Genomic DNA, 15,689 nt, shown 5'->3' with positions numbered 1-15,689 from the left:
TAAAACTGGAATGTTCAACAAATGCCTACACTCAAGAAGAATGGTATACACACACCCCAAGCATGCAAGTCTTACCTAACAAAAATACACAGTGATGACGAGACTGTGCATGGGCTTCAACTAAGCACTGGTCTTTGGATGGTACCTATTTTAAGTTAACAACAACAACACCAACAAGGCTGAGAAAACGGTGCTTGGCATATGACTCTCACATACAAGCACATTAACAAGCCTATATATCAGGCTGACTCAAACTGAGCAAATACTTCTAGAAATTTCCCTAGTGTGTTTTATCCAGTTATTAGGAGAGTTCAAAGCCTCGGCTCTGCCACATACGTCTAGTCCCAATGCTCAAAGCACTTGATTTCACCCCTGGGCCAAATTCCATATTCAAGACTAGATCTAGAGCAGCTGGCCACTCCACCCCCTCTATAATCTGGCTGTGCCCTACAAATAAATGAAAAGACTAAAGGGGATGTAGCTTCCACAACAAGACCAGAACAAACATTAGTACTATTAAAACTACTGGTAATATCTACTAAGGAGTTTAGTGTACATATCTAACAGGCTCTGTGCAGAATGCACTGTGATTACTATGATCCATGCGTAAACTATGTGTAGATATGGACAGCTGTTGCCTTTACAGTTTTAATGTGAAAGTAGGTACTATTCTAGTACCTTGTGCATGTGTGCATGTGTGCATGTATGTGTCTAACCAATTCCTCAAGAATGTAATGAGCCTCACTGGCTGACAGTAATATAAGAAAATTATTAGTAATGTTCCTGCCCCAAGTTGGCCTTTTAATATACTTTAAATAAATAATGAAACAGCTACAATTCCATTTTAATTGTACACACAATAACTGATCAAGAGATAACTATCCATTGTTGGCAATAATAATAATTGATGCTTACAGAGAGCAGTTCTGCTTTGGTGGGCACCATTCTGAACCTTTAGCTATTATAATTTACTCAAGCCCTAACTTCAGGTATGCTCTATTATTATGAATATAGTATACAGAGGGAAACTGAGGCACAGAGGAATAAGTCAGTTGCCTGAGATCATAAAGGTAGTATGGAGCAGAGTTGAACTCTATCCTCTTGCCTACAAGGGTGAAAGTAAAGATCCATACACAAAGCCCTAAGCTAAGTCCGGAAGAGTTAGGAGAACTTTTCGGTGGGAAGTAGACTTCGAGAAAAAAGGCAGTAACAAGCTCAAAAGGGGTAAGAGTTGGAGAATAGTGAGGAAGAGTAGATTCCAAAGGCAGAACAGCATTCAGTTACAAAAGGTTTAAAAGTATTAAAAGGATAGACACTTAGGTGCGACACAGCTAACACAGCGGGCCCTGAAAGTTGCAGATGGTATGCTGGTTGAGCTGCTGGCCCTGAGCATCACTGCTCAGTCCCAGGTCACTTGTGTAAAGAAGAGAAGAGGCTGATACCCTTACCAAGACCCAACTTCCCAGTCTTGACCAATATTTCTGCATTTGACTGATGGTAGAATTTGAATAAGAAAGCTTAAATAGAGACACGATGTAAAAACATAATTATAACAAATATCAAATCAGTGTTGGAAATTGGAAATTTTTATGTTTTAAATGCCATATGGTTATGTTCTTGTCATATAGATTCAATTGTTAAAAACAAGGTAATATTTCTATAGCTTCCTGCATGTATGTCTGTGTACCACAGGTGTACCCGGTGTCCTTGAAAGCCAGAAGATGGCTTCAGATCCCCTGAAACTGGATTTACAGACAGTTGTGAGCGCACTGTGGGTACTTGGAACTGAGCTTAAGTACTCTGCCGGTGGAGCTAGCGCTCTTAGCCATTGAGCCATCACGCTAGCCCCATCTAAAACATCTGTTCTACTCATTTAGTTAATTTGTCAAATGCAGACTTGGGGTCCTACCTAACTGGAGTCATGACTCAGTAGATTCTGGGACAATATTATACATTTTATTTAAACACAAAAGAATCAAATGTTTCTGAAATTGGTAATCTAAATGCTAAATGTTTTAAACCATGTGTAAAAATTCTGAAACAATACTAAACATATATATATAACACATTCTTTTAAGACAGGTTTTCACCAGGTAGCCCAGGCTGGCCTGGAATCCCCTATGTAGACCAGGCTGACCTCATACTCACAGAGCTCCTTCTGCCTGTACTTCTTGGGTGCTAGGATTAAAGGCATGTGCTAATGCATCTAGCCTATACTATACCTTTAAAAATGTTATTCAAATTGCAAATCCATGAAACTGTAACAATGTCAAATTCATTTTTAATTATTTATACTTTATATAAACACTGCTTAGTATAAAAGATTGGTATGTCATCTTGAAGGATCAATATGTCACCTGTGAATAACTAGAGCCTAGAGACTCATATACATAAATAAAAAGTATGCCTTTTAGGCTAATATGCAGAGAAATATACAAATTGCTTTATCATGGTCACAAACCTACACCAAGTGCATAAAAATCAAATTACCTAGTCATAAAATTAATTTTCCTATTGTAAAAATTTCCAGTGTTCTTTTATTTTTCTTCTTTGAAAAGACAATATATTTCCTAAACATAATTATTGATAATAATACGTCCCGTATGTATCTGTTTCATATTTTAAATTCTGTCTAAAAGTACACAAGGAAGCTCAAATCTAAAAGGAAATCCGGAAAACAAAGTCATAATAAAAACGTTCCTACATGGGTCAAATATCAACAATATTCAAAGTGATTATTCATTATAAATTAAATGGTGAGATCTCAGTAAGCAGAAAGAAAATGGCATTTTAAGTCAGGAAAGGCAAATTACATTCACTGAAATTAATCATTTTAACCACTCATGATCTTCTGAGGCATGCATTATTGGCTTGACTTTATACAATTTGAAACCTTTATTAAAAGAGGTCAAATGATTATTTCATTCATTTTATGGATACTTTTAAATGAGAAACTTCTGAAGGACCCATGATTTCTAGTGAAACAAAGGCAGGCATTTCCTTGGAGCATTACTGACAATGCTTTGGGTTCCTATTTTGTGGAGTGACAAATATAACATCATAGCTAAAATCCAGTTATTTTCCAGCATGCATTTAAACTACAAGGCCAGTAATGTTACTATTTGCAAATACGAGCTATACCAAAAGTCAATCCAAAACACTCCACAGAGTGCCTTATGTACTGAGGGCTTCACATATGGCCCAGCTCCTGATTTGTCTAGAGAAAAGTCAAACTTGAGCTGATTTGAGAACATTAAGATAATATAAATGTAAAATAACATTTAAAAAGTTTGGCACATTTTAGATTTATTTGTACTTATGTGTGTGCATTTGTCTGTGTGTGTCATGTATGTGCAATTGTCCACAGAAGCCAGAAGGTGCTGTCAGATCCCCTGGAGCTGCAGATACAGGGAGCTGTAAGCAGCCCAAAGTGGGTGCTGGGAACAACAGAACTTGGATCTGCTGCAAGAACAGCAAGTGCTCATACCCACTGTGCCATCGATGTCGCCAGCCCAATTAGGTGTAAGCCGGTGGCTCATATTATGGTCCGTCATAGAAAAGGAGGCAGTGAATGGTGATAGAACTTCATAGGAAGACACTTAACATTTCATTTTACAAAGATGTCGTAAGTGGCCAATGCACACTTACTGGTGCAATATGACTGCCTTAAGTCTTCCCTTTCAGCCCTGTTTCTACGCTCTCGAAGGCCGGCTTTCATGGCCACCCTCACCAAGGATGGAAGTGTGGCTGGGGAGTGGGGGAAAGAACGGGCTTTCTTTCCCACTGCGAACTGCTTTAGATTCAACATTGAAGCTCAAGAAGGCTACCATTAAGATTTCACATTTCCAATGCAAATTTAATTTAATTAGTGATCATTAGTGCATGCTTGTTCTTTCCAAGGCACTATGGTGCATGCTGTGGAGGGAAAGATTAATAAAATATTGTTCCTACTATTAAGGAAATCACCATGGTCTAGCTAGCAGCAAGAAATTTGCTTACTAACTACATGACAAAGAACGAAAGGCACTGAATGGTGTTATGAACACTTTATGGAGGATTAAATGGGGTGAAAGCTTCACAGGCTCTCTCTGCCTTCAAGGACTGCTGCTCCTGAACCCAGAGCCTCTCCCCAGCTGCTGCAGAGAAGGGAGGAAGAGTGCTGCCTGTGTCGGCCCCTCCTCCCGCAAGCACAGCACAGCAGGCTCTTTGTGTAAGTCTTCTGGTAGCATGGTTAGGCAGCATCTAGACGAGACAACTGAGCCACCACGCACATGCAGGCGAATGTACTAAATTCAGGTACCTTAGCTTAACTGAACACAGGAGTATCTTTGTCCTTGCTTCGGTGATTTTAAAAACAGAGTGGAAATGTCAATTAATTTCAAATCTATCTTGATTGCTTGACTACTACCATTTCATTACTAAACTAAAGAAAGAAATATTAACAGTCGGGTGAATGATTTAAAATTCAAACTGTAAAATCTGCTACAGAGAAATTTTGAGCACAGTGACCTCCAGGGTAGGAGGAAAGGTTTTGTGGATTAGTAAAGCGAAAAGAAGGCCAAGAACATACCTACAATCCTCGAGAGGACTGGAGGCAGGAGAAGCAAGTCTGAGGCCAGCTGAGCTACACAGCGAGGGCACATCTAAACAGTAACATCGGCAAAAAGTAAAAGCAAGGAACTTTCCCCCCACACCCTCAGGAGGACAATGCTCTGCCTGACGTAAGGTGCAAGTGAGAAAGCCATCAATGACTCAGACCTTCACAAAGATGGTGAACTCCTCTATTTTTTCATTGGCTAACAGCAGTTTCTTCTGCGCACCTTCCAGGACCTGTTCACTCTGCAGTGCTAAGCCTTGGAGCTGCTCGGATGCTGCCATCTCAATCTGTGCCATTGCAGTTTCTGTTTCATTTATTTTTGACATCAGGAGACTCAACTTGAGATCCTGAAAAAGATTGATATTCACAAAAGAAAAAAGTATTCCATAAATATATTGAGAAAATTGAGTTAATGCAAATCAGACAAGAAATATATTTTATTATTCAATATATGCAATGTACTTTTATTTGGGTAAAGATAATCCTTGCTTTTCTTTATTTTGCTAATAGACCACAATCATTAATGTAAAATAAAGTCAGTGTTAGTGATACAGTATTCTTTATTGTTAATGTGGAATTACTAAGTAGTTCATATTGATTTGTGGAGGAAAAGATGACAGCATTACACTGAGAACAGCACGTTGTATTCAGACCTAGATCTGGGTGCTCAGAAGCAGACCTTTTTTTCTAGCTGCTCTTTAGTTTTCTGATACATCTGTTCATACTGTGACTTCTCTTTCACAGCAACGTTAAGTCTTTGCTTTAGGGAATCAACTGATATTTTCTTGTTGGAACATTCTTCAGTTAATGTCTTCACCTGCAAAAAAGTATAAATGTAATTACTGTTAGTAAATGCATTAAAGAAGTACTATTGTCTTATCAGAATCAGAATTAGTCTAATTGTATTCATTGTCTCGTATAAACCTTATCAAATTCAAGTAGTCTACTTGGAGTATTCACATTATGAAGAAACTAGCAATTCTTAAGTCAACCAAACTAAAATGTCAAAAAATACATGTTAGGTATAGTAGAATAGTCATAACATTCTTTATACAGCTCAAAGAATAATGGAAGAGACTGTTTTCTATTTTAAGCTTACTGCCACTGAAGAAATTATTACTTAAACAAACAATTTAAAGCTATTTCTGAAATGATTGTTCAAGTGAAAGTAAAAGGGAGGGGCTGAAGAGATGGCTCAGTGGTTAAAAGGACTTGTTGCTCTTGCAGAAGACACAGATTCACTTCCCAGGACCACAGGCTAGCTCACAGCCATCTGTAAACTTCAGCTCCTGGGGCTATGAGGCCTCTTCTGACCTCCAAGGGCACCAGGCATGCATGTGGCGCACAGACAGACATATAGGCAAAACACCAATACAAAATTTAAAAAGTTAAAGCATTTGAAGAATTTAAACATTGGCATATTGGCCTGATTCTGTCCTTATAAACTGTAGGTTTAAATAATGTAAAATAATATATAGGATATCCTGTGTAAAACAGAAGTATTCAATACTTTAATTTTTAAAAATTAAACATTTCCTTCATGACAGCACATAGACAGGCAGACCCCATGATTATAGTATGTGTGGAAGTTTGGAGTCTTGAATTCTGAAGCAAATAAAAATGGCATAACTTTATAACTCCCAATATATACCCTGCAAGTATTTTGTATAGATGCTTAATACTTAACATTTATGTGAAAAATGAGTATAACAGAAAATAATTTATCAGTGATCACAAAAAGGTACCTTTTTTTCAAGACTTTCTAACATTTCATTAAAACTTTCATTACTTTCTGAATTTACTTTCTGTCGAAATTTCAAGTCCTCGATCAGGTGTCTTTTCATGGTTATATCTCTCTCCATTCGAGACGTCCTTAAGGGGAGAAGATTTTAACAGGAGCAGAAAATGCCTTGATATACTGTATCCATTGTCATACCTACTCTTAGTTTTTAAAAACTAATATTAGTGCCACCATGTTAGTAAAATAAATTTACTGAAATAAGCATATAAGTATCATATGTGTTAGTAAGATTCATAATCTGGTTGTGAATATTTGAATTATAGCAAAAGAAAGATCAACAAAGAAGGATCACACTATTATAATTTATGAAAACTTATATTTTTGCATTGCTTAGGTATATTGAAGTAATACTTAGCAACAATCAAAATTCTAACAATGTCAAGAAACAAGACTGTAATTTGGTTAAAAATGTAAAAATATTGTAATATGCAAAGAAACTAAAATTAGGTACACTAATTTTAATTCAGCCAGTTGAGATTGAATTCGTCTATCAGTTTAGCTTAAGATGGTAAATATTATATATAATACATATAAAATGGTAACTTCAGTGACACATACTCCTGTTGTTATAACCATGGCTACACTGTGTACTGACTCACTTATCCCTCAGAAGAACTTCATAAAGACTAGTAGACTAAAGCACTGAGCTAGGAGACAGAGGAGCCTGGACTCAGAGTTTTCCTAGACTCCTCAACATTAACCACTAAGCAACATTGTCTTTGACTTATGTATTTCAAGACATTTTTGGGTAAAAATAAGAATGCTTTTTATTTGGAGGTCTTGGAGAGAGGGTTTCACACGTAGCCCAGGCTGGTGTGTAGCTCACTACATGGCCCAGGTGGGTCTCAGCTTGGTGGCAATGTTCCTGCTTCAGACATCCCAATGCTGAAATTACAGGCACAAGCCGCCACACTCAGCTATCAATCTCCTGGCTAGGTTTTATTTGTTAGTATGTTAAGTAAGCTTCACTCCTAATACTGCATAGGAGAAATTTATCAATGATGTGTTTTATTGAAACATATCACATAAAAACTTTAGGAAGTAATAAAACACATTTGCTCAACATGATAGAGTACTTAAACTCCTTTTAAAATAATATATACAAGCTATTATATATAGACTATTAGTATATATATACACACTATATATATATAAGCTATTTTATGAGCAAACAAAACTTTCACATTTTGACCTTGACTTTACAAACCTAGGAATTAATTCTATTTAAGTACCAATCAATATATTCTTAGCCTTAGTATTATAGGCTTTTGTTTAGTCTTAAAGTTATTAATTTATATTTATTGAAATTATGATAAATAGGAAAATCTAGTTTTAAACATTTTACTCTAATTATTATAAATAGAGTAATTATAATAATTACTCTAATTACTCTACTTCCATTGCTAGACATAAACACTGGTACTGTTTTTTTTTTGGGGTGGAATGGTGAGGAGAACTGATGACCACTAGGTGGCAGCAAACACAATAGATAGAAACAGGAAATCCTACTTTTCATGCATCTCCTTTATGTGTTCTTCTTTTGCCAGGAGTTCCAGTTTCAGAGACTTCACATTTGATGACTGTTTAGTGAGTTCATTCGTTGCATTCTAGATTAAAATAAGCATATTTCAATTTATCTTTCTAGAGTTAAAACAAAGGCGTTGTTGAGAAATAGTGACATATTTATTTTAATAATTTTAATAATGACTAAAATATACTTTTAATATTTTACCTGATTATTTTGTTTTAAAAATTAGATAATGCATTTACAGTAAAATTATTATATAGCTTGCCAGACCATAGAGGAACATGGACAACAGTATAGGACTCAAATATTTCAACAGGAAATAAAATTGTCCGAGTAAAATATAAATGTGCAATCTCAATGGCTCAGTTAGAGCACTTGAAATGAAGGATAGATTCACTCACAAGCTGTCATAGACTAAATATGACCACAGGCAACTTGATGTTCCCCCTAAAAAAGTATAACAGCCACTTGCTAATTTTTTGAATTTGGTTTCATCTGTGATTTGCTTTCACCAAGAGAGCATGGCTGAAGTGACACCATGTAAATTTAAATCCGGGCCCTCAAAGCCTTGGGCCTCTGTCCTTCCCTCTTGTGTTGCTGCCCTGGGTCACCTTGCTGAAGACAGTCCCAAGGCAACGGGAAAGGTACCATGGTGCTGGCACCTGCCAGACTCAGGTGGAGGGCTGTGCTGCACCTTCCACCTGGCAAACAAATCTCAAGGATGCAAACATACAAAGGAACCCAGAAGTGAACAGCAAAAGAAATAATAGACAATAAATTGCAGTTGGTCAATAATATTTGATGATAATCTATTTGAGAATATTAGATGGCTGACAAAAAAATCTTATCAATAGTAAATTTCTCACCAACCCTACATTTGACAAAGGTCTAATATCCAAAATATATAAAGAACTCAAGAAATTAAACACCACCAAACTAAATAATCCAACTGACAAATGGGGTTCAGAATTAAACAGAGAATTCTCAACAGAGGAATATCAAATGGCTGAGAAACACTTAAAGAAATGCTCAACCTCCTTAGTCATCAGGGAAATGCAAATCAAAACAACTCTGAGATTCCATCTTACACCCATCAGAATGGCCAAGATCAAAAATTCAAACGACACCACGTGCTGGCGAGGATGTGGAGAAGGAGGAACACTCCTTCATTGCTGGTGGGAATGCAGACTAGTGCAGCCATTTTGGAAATCTGTCTGGAGCTATCTCAGAAAACTGGGAATAAGGCTTCCTCAAGACCCAGCTATTCCACTCCTTGGAATGTACCCAGAAGATGCTCCAGCACACAACAGGGACATATGCTCAACCATGTTCATAGCAGCCTTATTCATAATAGCCAGATCATGGAAACAGCCTAAGTGTCCCTCAGTAGAAGAATGGATAAAGAAACTGTGGTACATTTACACTATGGAATACTACTCAGCTATTAAAAACAAGGAATTCCCGAAATTTGTGGACAAATGGATTGGACTAGAAATGATCATGAGTAAGCTAACCAAGAAGCAGAGAGACTCAAATGGTATATACTCACTTATAATTGGACACTAGCCCAAGGGGCATGTCCCATGAAAGTCTGCACTTACCTGGAAAGTGGGACAGAGGGGAGAACATCCTATTGGGACTCTAGGTGAGAGAAATATAGGAGATGGGGGAAATAGATGGATCCAGAGGGTCCTAGAAACCTACAAGAAGAACACTATGATGGGCGAATCTGGGCCCAGAGGTTCTGCTTAAACTATGGCACCAACCAAGGACAATACATGCAGTCATCATCAAACCCCTACCTAGATCTAGCCAAGGGAGAGGACATTCTCCACAGTTAAGTGGAGAGTGGGGTCTAATTTTCACACGAAGTGTTGGTGCCCCATATTTGACCACGTCCCCTTGATGGGGAGGCCCGAGGGCACTTGGAAGGACAGCAGGCTACCAAGAAGAGACTTGATACTCTATGAGTATATACAGGGGAGGAGGTCCCCCTCAGTCACAGTCACAAAGGGAAATGTCATGAAAGTGGGAGGGAGGGAGGAATGGGAGGATGCACAGGATGAGATAGTAATTGAGATGTATTATGAATGATTTTATTTTTCAATTAAAAAAACAGTAAAAAAGTAAAAAAAAAATAGTAAATTTCTCTTTGATTGAACTACTAAGAGTAGTAATTATTATTTAAGGATTTGTACATAATTACTGCATTTTCAAATCAGATTAGCTTTGAGGTATTTCTTACTTATATCATCTAGGAATCGGCGAACCACAGTATCAAGACAGCTAACTTGCATCTCGATTCAAGTTCTAGTTAAAGATATAGTCTGAAACATCACTTAATCCTGTTGGTACCTTAGCTTTCCCATTCACAAGGTATTGTTAATCTACTCAAATTAAAGCCTCTGCTAAATTCAGAAAGCTTTAAACAAACACGAACAAAACAAACTTTTAAATTCTGCCAATCTCAATATTTTGCTGCTCTCAGTATTGCTGCTTAAGACATTCATCCTGTCAACCCTTAACACGCACACAGCAAATGCACAGTTCCTGAAGCATTTTATGTAGAGAAGCAAAAGAAATGAGCTTAGTACTCTGTTTAAAGCGAGAAGCAGAAGGCAGCATGCAGAGTCTGATACTGTTTGCAAAGGCGCATGGTCAGCAGATTTTAAGAGAGTTGACTCTATTCTGTTTTGAGACTTAAAGCTCTATTTTACGTAGCTAAAAGTGCTGAACCCATGCCTTGGGGGTAATGGAGGGATTAGTAAACTACAGATTAAACACTTCCAATATCTCCATCAGTTACTAGAAAGATCTATTATTTTAGCTATCGTTATTCACCTCTGGATCCTCCTCTGTAGAGGACCTTGAAAAAACATGTTTAACGAGACAAAAGAAGTCAGAAAATACACACAAGCTCTGCATAGAACAAACCAGTTCTTGAAAAGTATATAAGAAATTAACAGAAAAGACCAGTGCTACATAAAAGATGTATGTAGACCCTTAATGGATTAATATCTAAACAATGCTCCTAAGTATCAGGTAGAGTTGACCTATGTCCTAGTGAATCGCCATTAGTCCTCTTATATCTGCTGTGAGTTAAATTGTGTCTCCCTAAAATTATATGCCGAAGTCCTCACTTAGCCTCCAATACTGCAGAATGTGCTGTGTTTGGAGATATTTCTTTAAGAAGGTAACGTAGGTAAAATGAGGTCTCCAGTCGGCCCTAATATAACACAATGAGTGTCTTCATGAAATAACATGCAGGGATATTCGAAGGACCACAGGAGCTAAGGAGGAAGGCTGTTCCTTACATGACAAAAAGCAAGGCCTCAGAAGAGGGAAGAAAAAAAGGCAACACTTTCATTTTGCCTTTCTAGCCTGCAGACCTTTAAGAAAAGCAGTGTTTGTTGTTGTTGGTTTGTTTTGAACTAAGAAGCCTTGGCTGTACGGGCACTCACTATGTACATCAGGCTGGTTTTAAACTCACAGAGATCCGCCTGCCTCTGCCTCCAGGATGCTGGGATTAAAGTCACGCACCACCAGGTCCAGCTGGAAAGAAATGTTTTAGCAAGCCAATCAGTGGTATTTTCTTTATGTTTTTTGTTTGTTTTTTGAAACAGGGTTTCTCTCAGTAGCCTTGGATGTCCTGGACTTGCTTTGTTGACCAGGCTGGCCTGGAACTCATAGCAATCTGCTTGCCTCTGCCTCCCCTAGTAGTATTTTCTTATAGTAGTTTTAGCAAATCAATTTGAAACAATATTGAAACAAATTTCGAGTAGCACAGAGTTTTAGGTACTTAAATTCTTCCAGAAAAATTTCTGTACAAAAACATTCAACAGGATGAAAGCAGACATCATCCTTTCGTCTCCCCACAGCCAGCTCAAGTGAGGTAAATTTTCTTACCTCATAGGATACTTATATGGGCACATTACAGCAGTCCACATTTCAGTTTTTAATTGTTGGAACATTTGTAGTAAGCAAAATCAAATAAGTCAAATATAACTCAACACAAAGCTACAACAACTACAAACACTTAGAAGCCAGACAACACTGACTCTACCATGCTATTGATCTCGGCAAAACACTAAATTAGAATCATCAATACTTCAACTATATCAGTGAACTAACTGTAATGCAACATCTACACAGTAAACGACAAAAGACAAGCACAATGGCCTCCTTCCCACATATGTGAGAAATAACACTAAAATACTTAATTCATAAACTGTATTTATACTTCCTAGGACAAAAAAAAACACATTTCAAGAGACTTCACACGCTCTGGAACATGTACATTTTCCTTTACATTTCTAGTGTTCACACTCCCCATGTAAACTCTGCCTCAGGGTGTTATCCAAAAGGCAGCTCCCCCCCAAAAAAACCCCAAAAGCACCCCAGTTCATGCTAGTTTTATGACTATCTCATTAGTGAATGAACAGTGTAAGCAATGGGTGGGTTACACTTCACCCTATCTTATTCTGCTTGAAGCACTGTTCAAAGCATCATCCTCTGGACTGAAAACAGCCAGGCATCTATTTGACGGTTTGCCATGCTGCTGCCTCAGTTGCAGTCAGTTATCCAGATTATAAAGCACTCAATGCGTTTACAGTTAGACTTTCCCGTCTAGTGATGCCTATCATAGCAAAGCAACCGTCCTGTACCCACCTCTGTCAGCTTCCAGCCGCAATCCTCACTGAAGGAAGTAATTAAATATGTGAAAAATAATGAGTTTGTTTTTAGGAAGCAGAAAAATAAACTTTCTTTTTAAAACACAGGGATCTTATTCCTCACAATCCTGTTTGAACTAAGGGGAACCTCACTTTAAGTTACTGACAAGTTATCTGGAGTTCGGTATATATATATATATTTTTTTACAAACAAAAAGAATTTGTAGTATTCTCACCCCCAGGATTAACTTGCTGCAGACAAGCCAAGCAATCCATCTTTGATTTCTCTCTCTCCCCATTTCCACACCTTTCTTTTTTGCATCCTGGTCTTCAACCCACAACTAAACTAAGCTAGTAGCTTGTGTACAGAGGAAAACAATTCTTGCTGTGTTGATACAATATGTTTGAAAAGATTCTGTGTGTTGGGAGGAAAAGACAGAGAGCACCAGGAACTGGATATTGGAGACGACGGCGAGGCCACTGCCCATTAGCACCCAGGGCAGGACTTCAGGGTGTTATTAGGCTATGGAAAGGAGAAAGTCAAAGAGAAACAACAGGAAAAGAAGGGAACCGCGAGGCTCGAATGGCTAAGTCACTTGCAACATCCGTATTTTTGGAAATTTTATGATGGTGACCTTTGTGAACTAAATCAGAAGCAGTTAAATGTCTCCTACGACGCAGTGACTTATGAGGTGTTTCTGTACATGAACTACTGTATACTCACCTTTAGTTTACACTGCAATTGCCTCATTTCCAAATCCATGCTTCTCAGGGGACCCAGTGTGGTGACTTGTGTCTGTGGGGCCGTTACTTCTGTCACGCTCGTGACGTCAGATGAAGACTCCAATTTCCTTAACAAATCTTCCTTTTCTTTTCGAAGTCCAGCTAAATCGAGAGTTAGCTTCTTTAAAAAAAAGATTTCATGAAAATAATTAAGAGTTAATCTAATGGTTGTCAGCATAAAGTTTACAGGTACAAAATGCCAAAGAATTAATTAAATTAATAATAAAAGTTATAAAAATTCTACAAAATTTCTAAGCTATTACAGGTTTTAATTAGTATCAGAGAGTCTATTTAGCATCAGAGAGTCTACCAAGTTAAAAAACAAAACAAAACAAAAATCCAAAGATACCATACTCAGTTCTGCCAGTTTGTCTTTTTTCATGATGACCGCTTGCTTTCACATATACATGGATGACACAGAGAGAGGGTGGGAGGGAGGGAGAGAGGGAGGGAGGGAGGGAGAGGGAGAAGGAGCGGTAAAGGGAGGGAGGGGAGAGAGAGACAGACAGATAGACAGAGACAGAGACAGAGACAGAGACAGAGAGACAGAGAGAGACAGAGAGAGACAGAGAGAGAGACAGACAGACAGAGACAGAGACAGAGAGAAGATAGAAAAGAGACAGAGACAGAGACAGAGACAGAGAGACAGAGACAGAGACAGAGACAGAGAGACAGACAGACAGAGACAGAGACAGAGACAGAGACAGAGACAGAGAGAAGACAGAAAAGAGACTTGACAACTCTGACTCCGAGGCGGGTGTACTTGGGAAGAGCCAAGCTGGAGCAGGACAGGGTAACAGATGTTAGCTGTTCATTCCCTGGGGTAGATCTTACTACCCCATGTAGCAGCCAAACACTTCTCATTTAGCAACAGAAATGCTAACTCCAATTAGCAGATGAGGCTTGTTAGGGACTTAGTGGAAATAAATAGCATGAAAAATATCTCAGTCAGTTTTATCTGCTTGATTGATAATTTATCAGTCATATTTGTAATGTTGAGGTGAAATCACACAGCTCTACATCTTATGTTTAAACATTGCTAAGTAACATATTAGGAAGACTTAAAGAGTTAGAAGACACCACCTTAATGTTAATCTTTCTTCTTTGTCAATCTAGTCACCAGAACGTCGTCATGTTGTGATATCCGAGCAACTCAGAACATTGTAAGAGAGTAACTTCACCATTTTTTACTCCAAAGCTTATAAAATGGTTCCTAACACAAGGAACAATGCCATGAAATGATTCTGAGATCCCTCCGAGGAAGAGGAAAATTCTTTCCTTGCTATGAATCTTAGTTAGGAGTAGCAGATGATGCCATCAAGTGACTAAAATGTATAGTAATGTAAACATGTGATATGCTGTGCTGGAAACTATTTCATCACAATGTATCGAAACTCTTCCAATAAATCCACAGCTGAAATGTGCTTGTATATATAAGGACACACTGTAAATATGAACACTTAATACCATGAATTCACACCTAGAGCTTCAAAAATTTGACAAAAGAGCATTGGAAAAGTGTGTTTTAGTTTAAAAACTATTTCTTTGGCCATATTTGGTTCTATTGATATTTAAGGACATTTTTATTTATAAATTGTCCCTAATAATTAATATCTAATCTTGAACTCATAATTTCTTTAAATCTGGAACTCTTCCTGGTATAGTCAAAGCTTGAATTCTATCCTCTCTTAATTCTCTATGTCCAATCAATGACCAGTCCTGCACACTATAAAATATTTCTTTTTATAAATTTAATTTATGGTCAATTTGTTTAATTTCATTTTATGTGCTTGATTTTGCCTGCATTCATGTCTGTGGGAGGGAGTCAGATCCCCTGGAGCTGGAGTTAGAGACAGTGGTGGGTGCTGGGACTTGAACCTGGTTTCTCAGGAAGAACAGCCCGTGCCCCTAACCACTGAGCCACCTCCACTGCCTGAAATACTTCTTGTTTTCATTCCTTTATGCCACTCACTCAATGCAAACTTTTATAGCCCACTGTAACTACAGCTAGGGCTCTTCTCCCTGTGCTCCCCCAGCCTTCCTCTGCCTTCATGCCACTTTCCCCGCTTCCTAAACCAACACTGCGTGTTCTTACCCCGTCTGAAGCCCCACAGGGCACATCATGCTAACAGAAAAAAGTTCAGCTCTTGGTAGATAACAGAAGATTTAGCTTCAGTTTATGGTTCAGTGTGTGTCACCTGAAGTCAGTCTTACCTGCCCCACCTCGGGCCTGCCTGCCGCTTCCCCATCTGAGGCTCAGTGCCAATACTTTCTCAGCAGAGTTACACTGCATCTTTAAAGGTCACTTGT

The 15,689-nt window shown here is 38.1% G+C and overlaps 1 protein-coding gene across 6 annotated transcripts in view; it reads right to left on the bottom strand.

Moving 5' to 3' along the window:
* CNTLN (centlein) overlaps positions 1–15,689 on the bottom strand; it is a 251,852-nt gene that overhangs the window by 29,745 nt on the left and 206,418 nt on the right. For all 6 annotated transcript variants that reach the window (XM_084779053.1, XM_084779054.1, XM_084779056.1 and 3 more), the window contains exons 19-23: positions 13,321–13,500; positions 7,908–8,005; positions 6,343–6,469; positions 5,277–5,414; positions 4,759–4,944 (exon numbers count right to left, since the gene is read on the bottom strand). In XM_084779053.1, coding sequence (XP_084635179.1) covers positions 4,759–4,944; positions 5,277–5,414; positions 6,343–6,469; positions 7,908–8,005; positions 13,321–13,500 — 729 coding nt within the window. The remainder of the gene's footprint in view (positions 1–4,758; positions 4,945–5,276; positions 5,415–6,342; positions 6,470–7,907; positions 8,006–13,320; positions 13,501–15,689) is intronic.

Source organism: Acomys minous, assembly GCF_964271855.1.
Source record: "Acomys minous genome assembly, chromosome: 1".
In the NCBI taxonomy this organism is placed as follows: Eukaryota; Metazoa; Chordata; class Mammalia; order Rodentia; family Muridae; genus Acomys; species Acomys minous.
Note: the sequence above shows the minus strand (reverse complement) of the source record. Positions and strands in the feature narration are given on the sequence as shown.